The sequence below is a fragment of the Carassius gibelio genome, chromosome A14, assembly GCF_023724105.1.
Source record: "Carassius gibelio isolate Cgi1373 ecotype wild population from Czech Republic chromosome A14, carGib1.2-hapl.c, whole genome shotgun sequence".
NCBI lineage: Eukaryota > Metazoa > Chordata > Actinopteri > Cypriniformes > Cyprinidae > Carassius > Carassius gibelio.
Window position 1 is genome coordinate 1316641 of NC_068384.1, and position 19545 is coordinate 1336185.

The 19545-nt window shown below is 40.5% G+C and overlaps 1 protein-coding gene across 2 annotated transcripts; it reads left to right on the forward strand.

Annotated features, from left to right (window-relative positions):
* The first annotated feature begins 1623 nt into the window (after positions 1-1623).
* LOC128027182 (beta-2 adrenergic receptor) lies at positions 1624-13173 on the forward strand. 2 transcript variants are annotated; one of them, XM_052614511.1, is made up of 3 exons: positions 1624-1828; positions 1989-3273; positions 12979-13173. In XM_052614511.1, the coding sequence occupies exon 2, from the start codon at positions 1992-1994 to the stop codon at positions 3231-3233; it is 1242 nt and encodes a 413-aa protein (XP_052470471.1). In that variant the 5' UTR covers positions 1624-1828; positions 1989-1991; the 3' UTR covers positions 3234-3273; positions 12979-13173. The 2 variants fall into 2 exon arrangements, with proteins under 2 accessions (XP_052470471.1, XP_052470470.1); XM_052614510.1 differs by lacking the exon at positions 12979-13173 and having other exon boundaries at positions 1989-5868.
* The last annotated feature ends 6372 nt before the right edge of the window (positions 13174-19545 follow it).

Consider the following 19545-nt stretch of genomic DNA (forward strand, 5'->3'; position numbering starts at 1 on the left):
CTTCTACATACACCCTCCTTCTACAAGATAACGTTCAAAAGAAGGCATCTTAGTCAGAATCACAGACCCCTGCTCTAATATCTCTGCAGACAAGACACTGCCTCATCTTACCTGCTCTTCACTTCATATCCACATTGTAACACATAGTCCATGGCCATCAGAGAGCATATAGTCAAACCACACATAGTAGAAAACGTGGTGAAGAAAACTATTGATCACTACTCTTATCTCCATGTTCCAAGGGTACTCAAAGTCCACCCTCTAATTTTCATACAGACTAATCAAACTCTACAGTAAAACTGGTACCATGGTCACAAACAGTATGGCTATATGCTGAAGTATATTGCAAGATTTATATATATATATATATATATATATATATATATATATATATATATACAGTACAAACCAAAAGTTTGGACACACCTTTTCATTCAAATAGTTTTCTTTATTTTCATGACTGCGCCAGATGACCTGGCCTCCACAGTCACCGGACCTGAACCCAATCCAGATGGTTTAGGGGTGAGCTGGACCGCAGACAGAAGGCAAAAGGACCAACAAGTGCTAAGCATCTCTCGGGGAACTCCTTCAAGACTGTTGGAAGAACATTTCAGATGACTACCTCTTGAAGCTCATCAAGAGAATGCCAAGAGTGTGCAAAGCAGTAATCAAAGCAAAAGGTGGCTACTTTGAAGAACCTACAATATGACATATTTTCATTTGTTTAACACTTTTTTGTTATGTATATAATTCCACATGTGTTAATCCAAACTTTTGGTCTGTACTGTGTATATATATATATACATATATATATATATATATATATATATATATATATATATATAAAACACTTTAGAATAGGTAACACTTGTTAACTATTAACTACGACATTTCTCTAAATAAAATCTTAATTTGTTGCTTATGAATAGTTAATAAGATAGTTTTTAGGTTTAGGTATTGGGTAAGATTAGGGATATAGAATAAGGTCAAGTAGAATAAGTCATTAATAAGTTCTTAATTAGCACTAATACATGACTAATAATCTAGTATTATGCATGTCAATAAGCAACTAATAGGTGTTACCTATTCTAAAGTTTTACCGTTTTTATTTATTTGCTGATATTTATAATAATATCAGCAAACAAATAGACAGTATAAATTGCCTTTTAGGTGCTTTATAAATAAACTTGCTCTTGAACTTTGTATTTGGCTATGTAGCCACTCTAGGTCATTAAATGTCACAAATATATATAATACCCATTTTTAAAAAATGTCATACTGCTGTTAAGTTTAAGTCCAAGTCACATTTTTGAAGAACATAATGAAGAAAATAATGGCAAAAAAAGCTAAAACTGTTTTTTGAAAATAACATAAACATACATGAAAGCCAGAAACAATGTATCAGAACAGAAAAAAAAAATATTTAAAACTAGTCTGCATTAACTGTTTGAAATACAATTCAAATAGTCTCACCGTAGCTGTCAGAATGTTGTTACTTAATTTTGTAGCAGCAGTGCAGCCTTCAACTCACTCTCAGCTCATTGGCTGGAAGTCAGCTATGATGTCACCACAGAATGTTATAAGCGCTCTGAAATAGCCTGGGAGCCACACTTAACGTAACACCACTTGGCAGAGTGACTGTGTCTGAGAGAGGTTCAAAACTGCTGTGGTGACAGAGGAAGAAAGAGCAAAATGAAAGAGAGATAAGCACGCAAGAGAAAGCCATAATGTGGGCAGGATCTACTCATTTATAACAAACCTACAGAACTTAAAAGCATATTGTGTCTTTGTATGGAAGGAGAAGTGGAGTTGGAAGCCTTTTTTGGAGGTTTGTAAAAGAAAAAGAAAAAGCATTATATTAGCTTTGAGTTTTTACAACTTGTTTACTTACTGTTTACATTTTTAAATTTTCAGTACACAAGCCTTTGTGTGGGTTTTTTCTTAACTAATTCAGCATATTTCTGCTTTTCCTTCTCAATCTCTGTCAGGTCATGGAAACCACACCTTCCCCTATACCTGCATCTGACGAGTGCAATAATTTAACTTCCAACTCCTCCAATACTGGTGAACCACAGATGGTGATTCTGGGCACACTCATGTCCATTCTCGTTCTGGTCATCGTCTTCGGCAATATATTGGTGATTACAGCCATTGGCCGCTTCCAGCGACTCCAGACTGTCACAAACTGCTTCATTACGTCACTTGCGTGTGCAGACCTGGTCATGGGATTGGTGGTGGTGCCTTTCGGCGCCGTTTTCATCATCCTTGACACTTGGCACTTTGGCAAATTCTGGTGTAATTTCTGGACGGCCACCGATGTTCTGTGTGTCACAGCAAGTATAGAGACGCTCTGTGTCATCGCTCTGGATCGCTACCTAGCCATAACATCTCCCTTCCACTACCAGTCCTTACTGACCAAGGGCAGAGCTCGCATTGTTGTGCTGCTGGTGTGGGTCATCGCCGGGCTCATTTCCTTCCTACCCATCTATATGGGTTGGTGGATTTCCGATACTACTGTTGCAAAGAGCTGCCTGAAGAATGTTACCTGCTGTGACTTCAACACCAGTCCCGCTTATGCCATCATCTCATCAATAATCTCTTTCTACATCCCCCTGGTCATTATGATCTTCGTCTATAGCCGCGTCTTCCAGGAGGCAAGGAAGCAGCTGAAGAAGATACACAAAAGTGAGGGACGATTTCATGCTCAGAACAATGGCAAAAAGCAAGAGGAAGCAAACATCCACTGTGAAGCAAGGACTGGCAAGAAGCCTAAGTTCTGCTTGAAGGAACATAAAGCTTTGAAGACTTTGGGCATCATTATGGGTATATTCACGCTGTGCTGGCTCCCGTTCTTTGTACTACATGTGGTCACGGCCATATATGGGAAAGAATTGAACAATATTGCATTCAAAATCTTAAACTGGATCGGTTACGCTAACTCAGCCTTTAACCCACTGATCTACTGTAGAAGTCCAGAGTTCAGGTACGCTTTCAAGGAGCTCCTGCACCTCAACAGGTCACGCTACCCTAACGATAGGCCAGTCAATGGATATGCATATAGTGGGCACAGCTGGAAAAGTGAGCACCGAGGGCGAAGCAAAGGCAGCTCAGAAGACAGTGACCCAGCTGAGGGCAACTCTGAGAAAGAGGGATGCATGTCAGCAGATAAAACAGACTCTGATGGGAACTGCAGTAAAAACATAATGTGTTGTAAATCACCTTGCGAGTCCTGACTCTAAAGGTTTCACATAAGGACAGGTTATGCCTCATCTGGTAAGTGGCCAGCGTTGGGTGTGTGTTTGATAAAGGGACATTTTTAAATATTTGTTTTCCTCATCTACCTCATTGCTTTCTCTTCTAAATTCACTTGCTCTGTCGGTTCATTTCACAATGACCCTGCTCAATAAACTGTTTGTGCCTTTAAAAAAGTAGTTTCAGCTAAAGAAAACAACGGCTAACTAGAAGCTAAAAATGCTTATCAATTCAGAATCAAATGAGCAGAAATGCTTGGAGAGATTGTACTTCTTTGATAGCAAAAAGACACTTTGAAGTGGTTGTTCACTAAAGGGACATTCCTCCTGTGTCATATTTCTGTAATTTTTCTTAAACTTAGAAACTGAATTGCAGTTTTAAAGAATGATCTGCTTTCATTAGATTAACAGAGTAACAGGTATTGGCTTCTGAAACATTATGACTGTAACTTAGCTAAAATCGGATGCTTTAATATTACATCATTCAGTTATTCAGGCTCACATCTGAACAAAAAACACAAGCATTACTTCACATAATGTATAAGGTTCATTAATTAATTATTCATAAAATAATTACACCACATAAAAATTCTTACACCTGCCACACCCCTGTTTTAGAGTACATCTAAAAATGTCTGGGTTAAAACTGACTCAATTGGTTAGTCATCACAGAAACAACGCCTCTTACCACAATGAAAGAGGAAGAGAAACCTTATGTGCATACCAGCTTGTTTAAGGAAATTACTTAATTATAAATTTCAGTCTTTTAGTCATGTGATTCAAGCCGAGTAATCTTAGATGGAAGTCAACAAATATAAACCATTTTATGCTAATGCACAACGTCGCATTTTCACAGCATAAACAAAAATCTGTATCTCTTGCTTAAAACATGTACGATAACAGAACTTCCCTGGTTATTCACCCTAGGCCTATTCTTAACGTTTTCCAGTAAAAATTAGCAAGTTCAACAATCCTCAGTGTAAATCTCTGAGTTTCAGTGTTTATCAAAGTCATTATGTGCCTCCCCCTCAAAAGATTAAAAATAAATAAATAAACATTATCTAGAAAGATAAGTAAGTTAGGAGGCATCGAGTTTCCTGTCGAGTTCAGCTAATGCATGCAGTGTAAATCACGCAGCTGTGTCCCTGTTTCCTCACTTACTCACATTTCTGACCCAGGCGTTTAATCTAATGTTCCATGCATATCATAAACTGCGTAAGTGGTAAACCGTTTCAATGCTTGTCAGTGTCTGTGAACTATTAATTTAGGGCAAGTGTCTCTCTGTTACTGTGCAGCCTGTTTATGCTGTCGAAAACTGTGAACTTTGCTCTTTAGGAACTCTCTTCATATCAGTTGTGGCTTTTTGTTGTCTTGGTCAATTTAATGTGCAAAGCAAAACACTTTGAGGATTTCAAACATTTCTGTATTTTTCCTTTAATGGATAAAATGTAGTGATAATGCATTTCTGTTTCAATGAAGCATTACATCAAAGTGCAGTTTAAAACCAGCTTCCTAAAAGAGCGCACTGTAAATCTGTTCAATATTTTACATGGGAAAAATAAGTCAAACAATGTCAATGTATGTAAATATATATATATTGAAAAAATGCTCGGTCACTGTAAACACATGGACTACCAAGCAACAGCATGCATGTCCTTTTTCAGTAAGTGAAAGTGAATGTGACCACTTAGACAGATTTTTTTTAACTCTGCACCCTTCTGGGAAGGATTTTCTCAACATGTAGATCACAGTAAGCTCTCGTGTAAAACTCTGACCTGTACCACCTTGTGCTAAATGAAATATTTGTGCAATCTTTGCTTCGACTGTGGTAATGTGTTTAACAGTTGTGTTATGACTTTATTATAATATTGCCTTCTCTGTGGACACACCTAACCTGTTGAGTAAAGTGTTTACATTCACAAATGTCTTTCAGTTAGACATAGGTCACAGATTATTTGCATGTAAATTGTCATGAATTGCACTGCATCATGTTAGTGATTAAGCAATGCTCTAAAGTTAATTACGCTATAGACATCATATTGATGCCACATTCAGCATTTAATGTGCACTAAGTATTTTTTTCAATAGTAAGTTTAACAAATTTGTAGAGTCTAATCACTTCATTGCATTCCATCATCTGTGTCTGTACAAGACAAGACATTTCATAGGCACCTTTTGGTTTTAAAATGTTCTGCTTCACAGTTTGAAACAGACATTTTGGAAATTGCCTGGAAGGAGATTAATTGTCACATTTGTAAGTACAGACACAGTGTGCGCAGCCTCTTACTGATGCATGAAGATGTGACTAAAAATGGCCTGAATATTGCGAGTAGATTTCAAATTCGTAATGCAAATAAAAAAGTTCAGTGAAAGCTTCCCACTCAACAACCTTTTTAGAAACTCTTACTTCATGGCATGTGTACTGTATATAATATTGTTCCAGTATGATGTTTACTTACATTTCTTTGAGCTACTTTCAAGCTCAAAAGTTTTACGTTTTATCACTGTTTTGTTGAACTACAGTGAAGTACGTTCAACAATATTTGTCTATAGTTGTATTTATGAAATACAAGTGTCATGCCATTTGTATTCTGTAATAAATTATGTATTTAATGTATGCCTGGATGCGACAGATCTGTTTTTTTTTTTTTTTTTTTTGGATGTAAGGCGCAATGCCCGCAAATTAATTCCTCGCATGTTCCTGAAAAAAAAAAAAAAAAAGCAAAATAAAAGGATAAATCAAAGCCTTGGAAAACAGCTTTAGAGTTAGCAGAGGGTCCAAGTGATCCTAAAGTGTTTACTTAGCATAGCTGCATACATTTATAATTCATTTCTGATACATAAATAGCATTAGTCAGCCAGCACATACTTTACAGTACAACTTTTAAGTATTCGATTCAGTGCCCATCAGCCGCCTTCCCTCGATTCTAGGTCATCACCATTGAAGAGTAAATCAATCAGTGAATTACCCACGAGTATGATTTGTGTCATTCTGTGCTCCGTGGAATACATCCCCTTAAGAATAACTTCACCCTTTGCATGCGTAGCTGCAACTCAGCCATGTCTATTTCAGTATGGGAACGAGCCCCTGCAGCATGTGATTGGAATAAACTGTGATATTGTAAAATGTTTCTATTCTGAGCAGAGTTTTAGTACTATATCAGATTCCATTAGAATTTATTCTCATTCACCTCATATGCCTGTGAACAAAAGTGCAGCCTGGATACAGTAAATTAGGTGGCATATAAATGTCTAGGTGTTTGGCCACAGAGAACCTCTGTAGGCTATATATAGGTACAGTGAGGCTATGACTGAAACATTAAAAGGCCAACGATTCATGACGTTATAGTGGTAAATGTTCCCTTGATTGATTGGTACATATGCCTGCTGTGCCATTTAGGAAAGAGCAAAGAGAGGAAAGAGAGAATGGATTCATTTTAATCAAAGCAAAATCAGACATAAATGGACCCACTAGAGAGGAAAATATGGGAAGGTTTTTACCATGAACCCCATTAGTGATGGTTAAAAGATACATTAAGAAATGGATAGATTAATATGTATAATGAATTTGAAAGGATAAAAACGAAATTCTGGCCTTACAGTCTCAATAATGCCCTAAATTAATAATAATGTCGGTTATTTTATAATCCTAGCTTGTGTAACTGAAGTGCATATGCCATGTTACAGTGATAAATATCTTCTAAAAATAAAACAATAAATTAATTTTATAATACTATATATATATATATATATATATATATATATATATATATATATATATATATATATATATATATATATATATATATATATATATATTACAGACCAAAAGTTTGGACACACCTTCTCATTCAAAGAGTTTTCTTTATTTTCATGACTATGAAAATTGTAGAGTCACACTGAAGGCATCAAGGAAGGAGAGTGATGGGGTGCTGCGCCAGATGACCTGGCCTCCACAGTCACCGGACCTGAACCCAATTGAGATGGTTTAGGGGTGAGCTGGACCGCAGACAGAAGGCAAAAGGGCCAACAAGTGCTAAGCATCTCTCGGGGAACTCCTTCAAGACTGTTGGAAGACCATTTCAGGTGACTACCTCTTGAAGCTCATCGAGAGAAAGCCAAGAGTGTGCAAATCAGTAATCAAAGCAAAAGGTGGCTACTTTGAAGAACCTAGAATATGACATATTTTCAGTTGTTTCACACTTTTTTGTTATGTATATAATTCCATATATAATTCCACATGTGTTAATTCATAGTTTTGATGCCTTCAGTGTGAATCTACAATTTTCATAGTCATGAAAATAAAGAAATATTATTTATAATTTTTTTTTGGATAAGAGTATTGTGAGATTACTGGGCTTTTTACGAGATTCTGAGAAAAAGGACAGCTAAACTCTCAGTTATTTTATGTATTTATAATTGTATGTATTTTATATTATTAATTTATAGATTTTATATTTTTATTACATGAAAAAAAAAGACATAAAAACACATGGGTATTACACGAATGAACTGAAACAGAAAAACAAACATGTTATACTGATCTACCTGTACAGCAAGTAGAAGAAAAAAACAACCATGTGAAAACATTAGCAGTAACATTAAAGGTGACAGAGGCTCAGAGGATGTGATTTCCAGAGGTTCACCTATTGGAAAAACATTGCGCCTTTGACGTTAAACTAGCCTATGTGTGAGGTGAAAACAACAGACAACACAACCTCACCTAACATCAGCAGCCTAAAAAAAAAGAGGCAGCCAGTCTGTACAACTCATTCTCTGACCCTCTCACCATTAAATCAAAGTCTATTCCACCGTGAGAAGGTTTTATAAGGACACAAGACTTTAACCAGCTTGAGAACGGACTGGTTATTAAATGTGATTTAGAATACTGAACAAGAGCCGCTGGTTGTTATTCACGAGTGCTCTCCAAACGGATCCAATCATTTACCTCAATTACACTTGAGCTTTGGCTGAGCTATAGGCAGCACATCTGAGTTATTAAATCATGCTCGGCTCTCCACCACAAATAAAAGCGTTGCATCAGTCAGCGCCCCTTAAAAAGTCTTCAAACGTCTGTCAGGCACACATATGGCTTCTCTGTCAATATATGATTTGGAACATAATGTCTTTCTCTGGATTCCACATGCCCATGTCACAGGCCAAATCTCTTTCTCTGCAGTATCTCAGCTCCTTAGAAGCTTCCTAGATATTGGAATCGTGCTGTGAGTGGAAAAGTGCACCATCCTTTTTCTAAAGGTTTTTAGTAAAGAGGCAAAACAGTGAAGCTCAGGCCTCTGTATCTCCAGCAAAAGAGCAGGGCATTGACCAAGGCACCACATAGTCTAACAACACTGGTCTGTGAGAGACCTCCACAGGCCACCCCAAGAAAGTCATTCTCCTGCCCTGGGGGTTAAAACAGCACAGCATCAGAGCATGGTTTTATTCAGCCTCAGAGTCCAAGAAAAATATCTGAAAAATACTAGTCAAACAAACAGCCCATGGTTACATGCCGTGTTCCTTTCCCACATTTGATACATCTGCCATTTTTTGCTATTAGCCTACAGCATATTATATAAATCTCTAAATCTGACAGCAACATGCCACAGCTGTCATCATGGCCGAGCAGAACAAAGAACTTTCACGCTGTAATAGTGCCATAATGGTACTCTGAACACGAGGAGTGGGAGACATCAATACAGTACAGCATAAACATTAGCCATCACCACAGACGAGCTGCATGACGCACGTGGACACAAACACATGAAGACTAACGCTGCTGCATATGCAGTGAAACACCTAGCCGCATACACAAATGGCCACAGGGGAGCTGAAATGAGACACCACAAAAGCACTCAGAGTTGAGATTATGGAGTCACTCACAGGAGCCATTTTCACAAGTAAAAGCCGAGGGTCTCTTGTGCTTAATGATTTTGCCATTAGAGTAATCCAGTGTCTCATTTTCTCCCTCCAGAACAGACTGCTGTGTGATTTTAACACTACAGTCGACCAGCTGTGACTGACAGTGCAAACATGTATCTATGTATTTTAATTGACACTGTATGCTAATTTACACAGCAATGAAGAAATTACATGAAGAAGAAAAAAACTTTGTAAAAGCTCAAGTTCACTTTAGAGCATCAGAAAAATATGAAGAAACACAATGAACCGAAATTGTGTTCTTTAAGGGCACTATTCTATAGTAATTTGATAAATATAGGAAAATGTCTCACAGTTTTACTTTGCAAGTAAATTTATGTGAATGTTTTGATGTTAGTTTGATGCTAGTTTTGATTTATGTTTAAACTAGATGTGCTAGTTTCTTTGTGTGTGCAAAACTACTAACTGTCAGGTATTTGGTAGGGGAGGAACTCAAGTGCAGACAGGGAATCACAAAACAAAGAGTTTATTAATACAAAAAGGGGAAAACAAAACCCACGAGGGGGAAAACAGGACTAGGGCAAATACAGCAATACTAAATAAGACTGACTCGACAAGATAAACAAAGACTCAAAACAGGAGAACACTGACTACAACTAACACTCACGGTTATACAGGGACTTCAGAGGAACAATCACAAGTGTGGAACACATCTGAGAAACACAGTTGAGGTACAATCACAGGTACAATCACAATGACAATGAACCGACGCAAGACAGAGCACACTAGGAGATCTAAATAGGGGTACTAATCAAGACACGACAGGTGTTACAGATAGGACAATCAAGACACGACTAGGTTAACAAGGGGGGCGGGGCAAGGGAACGAGACAACACAAGCACATGGCCCAAAGACAAGGCCATGCGCTTGTACACAAAACAAGGGTCTGTCATGATCCTGCCTCAAGACTAGGAAAAATCAAGGACACGAGGGCAGGATCATGACAGAACCCCTCCCTTAAGGAGCGGCTTCCAGACGCTCCTCAAGGGAACATCAAACACGGGACATGACTGACATGACAGACTGGGACACAGACACAAACCAACAAGACATGACTAATAATAACAAAGGCAAACATGAAAACACAATGGCAGGGTTAGGGTGACATAACAAAAAGAACAAACAGGGAAGGGGAGGGGGCGGGACCACAAAGTTCATGGGGGACAGACCAGGGCGGGTGGGGGGGGGTAGGAATCTTAGGAGGGTAGGACGAAGGCTGACGACGGGGGGTACGGGCAGGTCTGGATGGTGAGGGGTCTCGGGACTACTGACGGGGGACATAACAGGAGCAGACAAGGGACGCGGGGCAACAACATCTACTGGACACGGGGCAACATCTACTGGACACGGGGCGGCAACATCTACTGGACACGGGGGGGCAACATCTACTGGACACGGGGGGGCCAACATCTACTGGACACGGGGGGGACAACATCTACTGGACACGGGGGGACAACATCTACTGGACACGGGGGGACAACATCTACGGGACACGGGGCAACATTAACGGGACACGGGGCCACATCCACAGGACACGGGGCCACATCCACAGGACACATGACTACATCAGCAGGACACGGGGCGACGACATCTACGGGACACGGGGAGACGACACCTACGGGACACGGGGCCACATCAACGGGACCACATCAACAGGACACGGGGCCACATCAACAGGACACGGGGCCACATCAACAGGACACGGGGCCACATCAACAGGACACGGGGCCACATCAACAGGACACGGGGCCACATCAACAGGACACGGGGAGACAACGGCTGGACATTTGGGACTTCTGGGGACAGGGTCAGGGGACAAGACAGGACTGACGGGGACTTCTAGGATTTGGACAAGACGGGACAAATAATCAGAAAATGCTTTAGCAGCTAGGACAATAGGCATCTCCTTACGAGATGAGACAGACAGTACAAGAGTCTTTGCTGCAGAGTCGGCCGCGGCTCTCTCCTCCGCTCTCACGACTGCAGACTTGAATACGGCTTTCTGTTTTGCCGGCTCGGGCACGCCAGCGCTCCTCGCTGCTGGCTCGGGCACGCTCACCGCTGCTGGCTCGGGCACGCTCACCGCTGCTGGCTCGGGCACGCTCACCGCTGCTGGCTCGGGCACGCTCACCGCTGCTGGCTCGGGCACGCTCACCGCTGCTGGCTCGGGCACGCTCACCGCTGCTGGCTCGGGCACGCCCACCGCTGCTGGCTCGGGCACGCCCACCGCTGCTGGCTCGGGCACGCTCACCGCTGCTGGCTCGGGCACGCCAGCTCTCGACGCTGCGGGCACGGGCACGCCAGCTCTCGACGCTGCGGGCACGGGCACGCCAGCTCTCGACGCTGCGGGCACGGGCACGCCAGCTCTCGACGCTGCGGGCACGGGCACGCCAGCTCTCGACGCTGCGGGCACGGGCACGCCAGCTCTCGACGCTGCGGGCACGGGCACGCCAGCTCTCGACGCTGCGGGCACGGGCACGCCAGCTCTCGACGCTGCGGGCACGGGCACGCCAGCTCTCGACGCTGCGGGCACGGGCACGCCAGCTCTCGACGCTGCGGGCACGGGCACGCCAGCTCTCGACGCTGCGGGCACGGGCACGCCAGCTCTCGACGCTGCGGGCACGGGCACGCCAGCTCTCGACGCTGCGGGCACGGGCACGCCAGCTCTCGACGCTGCGGGCACGGGCACGCCAGCTCTCGACGCTGCGGGCACGGGCACGCCAGCTCTCGACGCTGCGGGCACGGGCACGCCAGCTCTCGACGCTGCTGGCACGGGCACGCCAGCTCTCGACGCTGCTGGCACGGGCACGCCAGCTCTCGACGCTGCTGGCTCGGGCACGCCAGCTCTCGACGCTGCTGGCACGGGCACGCCAGCTCTCAACGCTGCTGGCACGGACACGCCAGCTCTCAACGTTGCTGGCACGGGCATCCAGCATTGCCTCCTGTCTGCTGAGTTCCATTGTGGTCGGTTCATTCTGTCAGGATCTTGGCAAGGAGGAGGAACTCAAGTGCAGACAGGGAATCACAAAACAAAGAGTTTATTAATACAAAAAGGGGAAAACAAAACCCACGAGGGGGAAAACAGGACTAGGGCAAATACAGCAATACTAAATAAGACTGACTCGACAAGATAAACAAAGACTCAAAACAGGAGAACACTGACTACAACTAACACTCACGGTTATACAGGGACTTCAGAGGAACAATCACAAGTGTGGAACACATCTGAGAAACACAGTTGAGGTACAATCACAGGTACAATCACAATGACAATGAACCGACGCAAGACAGAGCACACTAGGAGATCTAAATAGGGGTACTAATCAAGACACGACAGGTGTTACAGATAGGACAATCAAGACACGACTAGGTTAACAAGGGGGGCGGGGCAAGGGAACGAGACAACACAAGCACATGGCCCAAAGACAAGGCCATGCGCTTGTACACAAAACAAGGGTCTGTCATGATCCTGCCTCAAGACTAGGAAAAATCAAGGACACGAGGGCAGGATCATGACACTAACATTGAATAGTGACCAATATTAGTTTTTTTTTATTTTAAGCTTTTGTCTTAAACAATCATGCATTATCTTGAAGCACTAAATGAGGTTTGTTTCAAGTAAAAGGCAGATGGAAGAGTGATCTGGTTTAAACTGGGTTCTGCATACAAAATCTATAAAGGAGGATTTGTTTGTCAAAATGGATAATCAATAAGGCTTCCATGTGGGGAGGGGAGGGGGTTGGGGTTAATAATGAATGACTTACATTAACTTTGTCCCTTTTTGTTCAAGGTTTTCAAAGTACTTCAAAGAGTGACTAATTTCTGGTCCCTATTGATGCACAGCACAAAGACCTGCTTCACGCGCTGCACTCCACATTTCACAGAAATCTAATGCTAAGAACCATTTGAGCACATGAAAAGAGCTCCAAATCATCCTATGAGGTATTTCATCTACTCTACTCTTTGCATATAGGCTATCAATGATATGTATACACAATGCATATTAAATGTATGTTTAAATGTATATATGTAACACATTAATTCAATGTCATGCCTGAAAAAAAAATCTCATTAAGTGAGAGATGACTTTTTATGATGTCTGTTTGGCATAGGTTAAAGAACCAAAGGCAGAAACATTAATCTTGTTATTAAGCCTTTTGCTTTGACTTTAGATAAAGCCTCATTTTATATCAGAAGACTACCTTATGGTTCTGAATATAATTTGTTGCCTTTGTGAAGCAGGACAAATGTTTATTAGTGTAAATTACTTGCTGCTGTCATCACATGACCATCTGTTATCCTGGCTGTCCGCACCTACTAAAATCAGACCCATCCAGCACCAAATCCTGATGGTACTGTATTTGTCAGTCTTTGTCACTCCTTCATTCCTTTTTTTTTTTTTTTACTTCTCACATACAAGCCCTAGAGCTCTGAAATGCAGAATAAAAAAATGCCGGGGATTCATTGTCATATGAAGGAGTAAACCAAGGCCATATGGTAACAGAAATGGAGACAGTGGAATTACTTAAAGAGACATTAAGTGGATGAGGCTGTCAGGAGGTGTCACTGGACTTCTGTTACATCATGTGTTGTTGTTTTTTTGTCGTTGTTGTTCTTTCTTTGTCCAGGAGTCTCTAGGTATTTTAATTGCTGCTTTGATGTACATGGCACTTACTGCAGACACATAAAACAAAATTAAATGTGTTGTAAATGATAACAAGATCTCATAAAAGTATATATATATATATATATATATATATATATATATATATATATACTGTAAATATGGGAGTAATTGTTATAAGAAAATATTTTAAGTCGAAACTGTATTTTGGAGTGCAAAAATTGGAAAAACTCTTCAAAATATAAATTGTTTTTTATTTCTCAGACAAAATAAAATCAACATTTTTGGCAATGAGATGAGGGTGAGTAAATATTGACTTTTCACATTTCACCTTTTAAGAAAAAGAGCTCGGATTCTCTACGAACTAACAACTAAAGTTAACTGTGTGACTTCAGTTTTTGGTTGCAATTCAGTCATTTGATGTTTTACTATTAAAACTTTGAGTTATTGATTCAGAGCAGAAGGCTGTTTTCAATTAAAATGCTGTCCGTCTTATTCATCTGTTTTTCATCATTTACAGAATCATGCAGGAATGTGAGATCTAGCGTGATGTCACAGAAACAGGTGTTAATGAAGCATTTGATCCAATCTTGGTGTTTTATTTGCCTGGGCAGAAGAATAGAACAGTTCCAGATGGGCTTTTGAATGGTATTCCTATGATAACATGTTGGAATTTCAATCTTTATTTCACTTTTAGTAGCTGGCAGCAACACACTTAAAAACAAAGGTACCTCAGTGGCTCAATAGTAACACCTTGTGTTTTATTAAAGAATCTATTATTAAAATCTTTTGTATATTTTTTTTTTTTGTATAATAAACAACTTAGTTAAACTACTGTCTGCTTTTTATTCATTTCAGTCTTTTTTTATACAAATTAAGGGGAGTTGTAACACACTCACATTTTTTGTTTTTAAATAAAATAAATACATTCTCATCACTGAAGGCATGTATTTATGTAAATCCACATATGAGCTGCATTTTTATTGTATTATAAACTTAAATAATAATTAAAAAAAGAGCATAATGTGATTAACCCCTAAAACTCCAGCATATAGATTTCTAAAAACATACGTGTGTGTGTGAGATTGGCTCTAATGTCATCAAGATGAAGTAAACTTTATTTTTAAGAATGAATTAGCATGCAAGAAGCAGGAGTCTTATTTTGTGGTCAAGTGACATTTTTATGCTTCATTAGCATATTAGTACAGAACTAATGTTTTAGTTGATGTTGCATGAGATTAATTAAACTACAAACAATCAATAGGAAATCCTAGTGTGACGCAAGTGAGGAGGTCAGAGAACAGCTGCCAAATTAGAGGTGTCAGCTCTTCCTGAATATAACTAGCTGTGTAACACCTTAACACATCCCCTTCCACACACTGCTGCACTGCAAACCGCATCTGCAGATGATAAGGCAGAGATGAGGTATATTATGACTATTTCTAATTATAATGAGTGCTCAATTAATTTAAAAGCAAGAGGTCACCATTAATATGTAATTTGCACTCTCCTGGCAGCTATTGCAAGCAACGAAACAATGCTGATTTCCCCCAGGAATCAACAGCCCTTCAGTGTGTTATTAAAACGTGTTTCCTCCTTTTATTAACTAAAGTTCATTAGAAGCAGACTGTGACAAATTCAACATTATGGCCACAGTTTCTCTCACAAATATTTTTAATGGTTCCCTCATATTTTTTTTTTCAAAAACAATAAATTAAAATCACACTGTGTGTTATCCTTTTTTTGTTTGTTTTTTTAGCTGATCCACGGCTAAAGGTTATGTTCAGTGTATCACTGCCTCTGGTTTATGGGGTGAGACAGCCCTGGCATACAGTGATAAGAAGCACACTGCACTATTATGGATTGAGAGATTTATTGGAAACCAACTGTGGCTCGTTAGAGGAGAACCCGTCTCCAGAGCTCTATTTGAAGTCTTTAACTTACCTGCCAAAATATTTGCTGCCATGAAGCCCGCCTGAGAAGCCTGAGTGTAGTTTTAACTACAACCCTATATTTATACTGGTCAAATGTTTGAAATAATGAAGATTTGTAATGTTCTTGAAAAAAGTATTTAATGTTCACCCCATGCTGCATTAATTTACTCCAAAATACCATAAAACAGTAATATTGTGAAATACTATTTCCACTAATCTAGATTAATTTCAAGATCACAGTGAGATTAATCTAGATAAAAAAAAAAATTAATCTATGCCCACCACTAATATATATATATGTGTGTGTGTGTGTGTGTGTGTGTGTTCAATGTCACATGATCCTCCTATACACACACACACACACACACACACACACAAACATGTGTGTATATAGGAAGATCATGTGACATTGAACACTGGCTGAAAATTCAGCTTTGCAATCACAGAAATTGATTATTTATTCTATCATTTTGACCAGTAGTGAACATGAAGCTGTAGCATCTATGAAGTGATTTATGCTGGCACTCAGCAGGCAGCTCTAGCTTCAGCCTTTTACTCTGTTGGGTAGCCACATGTTATACGTGCCAGGTCGAAATGACTCCAAGCCACTAAAACAATTACAGAGAGAAAGTTTTTATATAGCTCAGTGTGTGCTAATAATTGGATGTGTTTGAGAATGACCTGCATTCTGGTTTTGTCTACAATAAAGCTCTGATGGTGTGGGACTTGAACCTTACACTGCATTACACTGGGAGAAAGCACAGACATTCATTAAGAATGTAATGTTCATATTAATTTGAAGCCTCCTGATGGAAAGCACTTTTTAACCAAGCCCCTTCAGAAAGCTTTTAGTTCTCTCTCTGTGCCTGGAATCAGTTATTTGTTAGCTATAATGATTGCAAATCATACACATATAGGACACAATATTCACCTGGGTGAATTAGCCATGTGCTCATTATGGGATTAAATGAAAAGGATGACTTTCGTTTGTAAGTTCACAAAAGTCCTTTGAATAAATTACATCTAAGTTCATTAGGTTTCAGTGCAATTTGGGACCAATGCAAGCTTAAATGATCAAGTACAATATATGTTTCTAGTCCTTTAAGATAACATTTTATAAATGACAGTTATATATCTTTGGAATGTCAGAAAAAAAACTTTATTTACACTTTCTAATCTGAAGAAAACATTGTATTCATAATGCAATCTCATTTGTAATGCATAACCATTAAAAAGATTTAAAGGGGGGGTGAAATGCTATTTCATCCATACTGAGTTTTTTACACTGTTAAAGAGTTGGATTCCCATGCTAAACATGGACAAAGTTTCAAAAATTAAGTTGTACGTTTGAAGGAGTATTTCTGTTCCGAAAATACTCCTTCCGGTTTGTCACAAGTTTCGGAAAGTTTTTTTCGAGTATGGCTCTGTGTGACGTTAGATGGAGCGGAATTTCCTTATATGGGTGCTAAGGGCGCGTCTGCCGGAAGAGCGCGCACTCCCGTATAGCAGAGCAGAGAGAGGCTGTGCACAGACAATCACTCATCCAGTAGCGGCACCAGGATTTTTATTGTAGGTGGGCCTCCAGAAAACTGGATGGGCCAGTTAAAATATGATATGACTATTTCCGTCCGCCAACGTCATTCATTTCATTGGATCACTTGCTGGTGGGGTAGAAGCCGCTGATTGGCTGAGAAGCTTTCGCTCAAAGCTTTCCTCGGGCTGCTTATTGGATGAACCGCTAGAATGAGAATCACTCACTACTCATAGGCCTGGGCCAAAATGGGTGGGCCCGGACCTTAAATGGGTGGGCCCAGGCCCACCCGGGCCCAATGGTAGCGCCGCGGCTGCACTCATCACAGCGAGAGCATCGCGAAATGTCACAAAAGGAGTGTGTTTTTGGTTGCCAGGGCAAGACAACCATGCACAGATTACCAAAAGAGAAACAGCATTAAGGGACCAGTGGATGGAGTTTATTTTTACAGAGCATCAACGGAGTTGTGCAGGTGTTTGTGTTTGTTCCCCTGCATTTCGAAGATGCTTGTTTTACAAACAAGGCCCAGGTTGACGCTGGATTAGCACATCGTTTATTTCTTAAGGATAATGCAATCCCAACGAAAAAGTGTCACGATCGTGTGTTGGATCCGAAGGCGGTGAGTAAAACTGCTTCAAATATCTCTGTGTTATTAACTTAGCTATCGGCGTGTAAGCACATCAAGTAAACAACATGCGATGTTGTTATCAAACTGCACGAGTAAAACTGCTTCAAATATCTCTGTGTTGTTAACTTAGCTATCAGCGCGTAAGCACATCAAGTAAACAACATGCGATGTTGTTATCAAACTGCACTTTCCACATGTACAGCTTAAAATAAAATAAAAAAAGACGACAAAGTGGAACTTAGTCATTTTCCAAAACCGCTAAGCAAATATATACAGTTTCAGTACATACCACATAGAGAAGCCTTTGCTGATGCTGCTCTTGTTAAATTTCAGCCTCTGGATCTGTGTCACAGCTTCCAGACGCGCTCAACACAAAATCCTACTGGCGCTCGTGATTCTTTAGCTCCGCCCACACATCACGCCTCTAGGCGCTCGTGTTTTTCTGGGAAAAATCGGTACAGACTATCTTTCTCTTATGAATATAATAAAACTAAAGACTTTTTGGAGTTATGAAGGATGCAGTACTACTCTATAGGTACTCAAGATTAACAGGATATTGAGTGAAAACGAGCATTTCACCCCCCCTTTAATAAAAATCACAGCTAACTGATTTCCCAAGTTGGGTACACTAAAATAATTCACCATGGTAACCTTATAGCCTACATTGTATATGCATAACCATTAAAAAGATTTTATAAAAATTGCATCTAACTAATTTCCCAAGTTGTGCACACTAAAATAATTCACAATGGTAACCCTATAGCCTACAGTGTGGTTTGTGTTACTACTGTAAAAAATATATCAGTACAGAAACCACATCAGAATTGCCATATGCAGAATGGCGGAGACTGACTATTGCTTCATGGGTGACATAAATACATTAGTAAAGTTGTGAAATTGATGGTTTAAATACAAAAAGAAAGTGTAAAGCTATGCATGTGTTTTTCATTAACTGATTGTGAAGTGACATTCAGCCAAGTATGGTGACCCATACTCAGAATTTGTGCTCTGCATTTAACCCATCCGAAATGCACACACACAGAGCAGTGAACACACACACACACACACACACACACACACACACACTGTGAGCACACACCCGGAGCAGTGGGCAGCCATTTATGCTGCGGCACCCGGGGAGCAGTTGGGGGTTCGATGCCTTGCTCAAGGGCACCTCAGTCGTGATATTGAAGGTGGAGAGAGAGCTGTTCATCAGGGGCGGACTTTACCATTAGGCAAAGGTCGGCAATTGCCTTGGGCCCCGAGCTACCTAGGGGCCCCCAAAATGCCCCATTAACTTGCTTAAAGATTTTTATTTTTTTTTACTTCGTGCAAAATATATATTTCTAAAACTCCATTTGAAAAATGGCATCAAATCATTAGTGTCGCAGACAGGAGGGCCCCCCCCCCCACCTCACTACATTGGACTATTCCATTATTTCACTTACTGCGCATCTGCGAAAGTGACAAGGCTGTAATGCGCCAATAAACTGACGAAGAAGAAGTGATTGACAGTGATAGACATTGTGTACAGAGAGAGAGTGTTGACAGTAAAAATGAAGCGAAGCTACCCAAGCGGTGCTGAAAAAAGGAAGAAACAGGAGGAAAGCAAAAAGTTTTTAGCAAAATTGATGAGTAAT